The sequence below is a fragment of the Rhincodon typus genome, unplaced genomic scaffold, assembly GCF_021869965.1.
Source record: "Rhincodon typus isolate 14 unplaced genomic scaffold, sRhiTyp1.1 hic_rhity00004169, whole genome shotgun sequence".
NCBI classification, from domain to species: domain Eukaryota; kingdom Metazoa; phylum Chordata; class Chondrichthyes; order Orectolobiformes; family Rhincodontidae; genus Rhincodon; species Rhincodon typus.
The window spans coordinates 658-1,366 of NW_025969807.1; the positions used below are offsets into that span (position 1 = coordinate 658).

Sequence of the window (709 nt, forward strand, 5' to 3'; positions counted from 1 at the left end):
TCTCCCCCTCTGGTTCTTTACCCCGTTCCCCCTCGATCCGTCTCCCCAACTGGTTCTTTACCCAGTTCCCCCTCGATCCGTCTCCCCCTCTGGTCCCTAACTGATCCGGTTTCCCTTCCTCCGTCAGTCCCAGGAACCTGCCTTCCTCTGTAACCAGGATCGTCCTTCCCCGGACCCCGAAGCTGCTCTTACAATCCCCGGGGGCGGTGTCGTGCCCCCATCCCCCGTACAGGCGCAACCAGACATTGCGTGACCCCCCAACTCCCAAAGGACTCCAACATGCCATTAGCCTTCTCCCCTGTCCGTGCTCCCCCCCACCCCGCCACCCCAGCCCGGTGTGTTGACGTCTCGAGGGGTCTCGCTAGTGGCCGGAGTAGGGGGAGGGTAGGGGGTTATAGGGGAGGGGGCAGAGGGGTGGGGGTGGCGGGATTAGGGGCGGCAGCATTCCCTGTGGGATTTTGCAATGCCTCACCACCTCTCTGCGTTGTTCCCTCTCTTCTCCCCCTGCTCACCCCCCTTGCCCTCTCCCACAGATGGTACCTCACCCGATGCCAGCTCAGTCTCTCCCCAGGCCGGGGTCTGGGCTCCAGCAGGGACCTCTCCCCCAGCAACGGCCACCCCCTCAAGGTAAGTGTCTCCGTGCTAACCTTACACACTAGCCCGCCCACCCACCCTCCCCTCCCCTTCCCCACCCCTCCCCCACCCCTAC

General features: G+C 64.5%; 1 protein-coding gene across 1 annotated transcript in view; it reads left to right on the top strand.

Annotated features, from left to right (window-relative positions):
* LOC125481896 (synapsin-1-like) overlaps positions 1–709 on the top strand; it is a gene marked incomplete at its 5' end in the record, with an annotated part of 7,784 nt that overhangs the window by 601 nt on the left and 6,474 nt on the right. Inside the window, one exon of the mRNA XM_048593834.1 lies at positions 534–627. Within this exon, the coding sequence (XP_048449791.1) occupies positions 534–627 (94 nt within the window). The remainder of the gene's footprint in view (positions 1–533; positions 628–709) is intronic.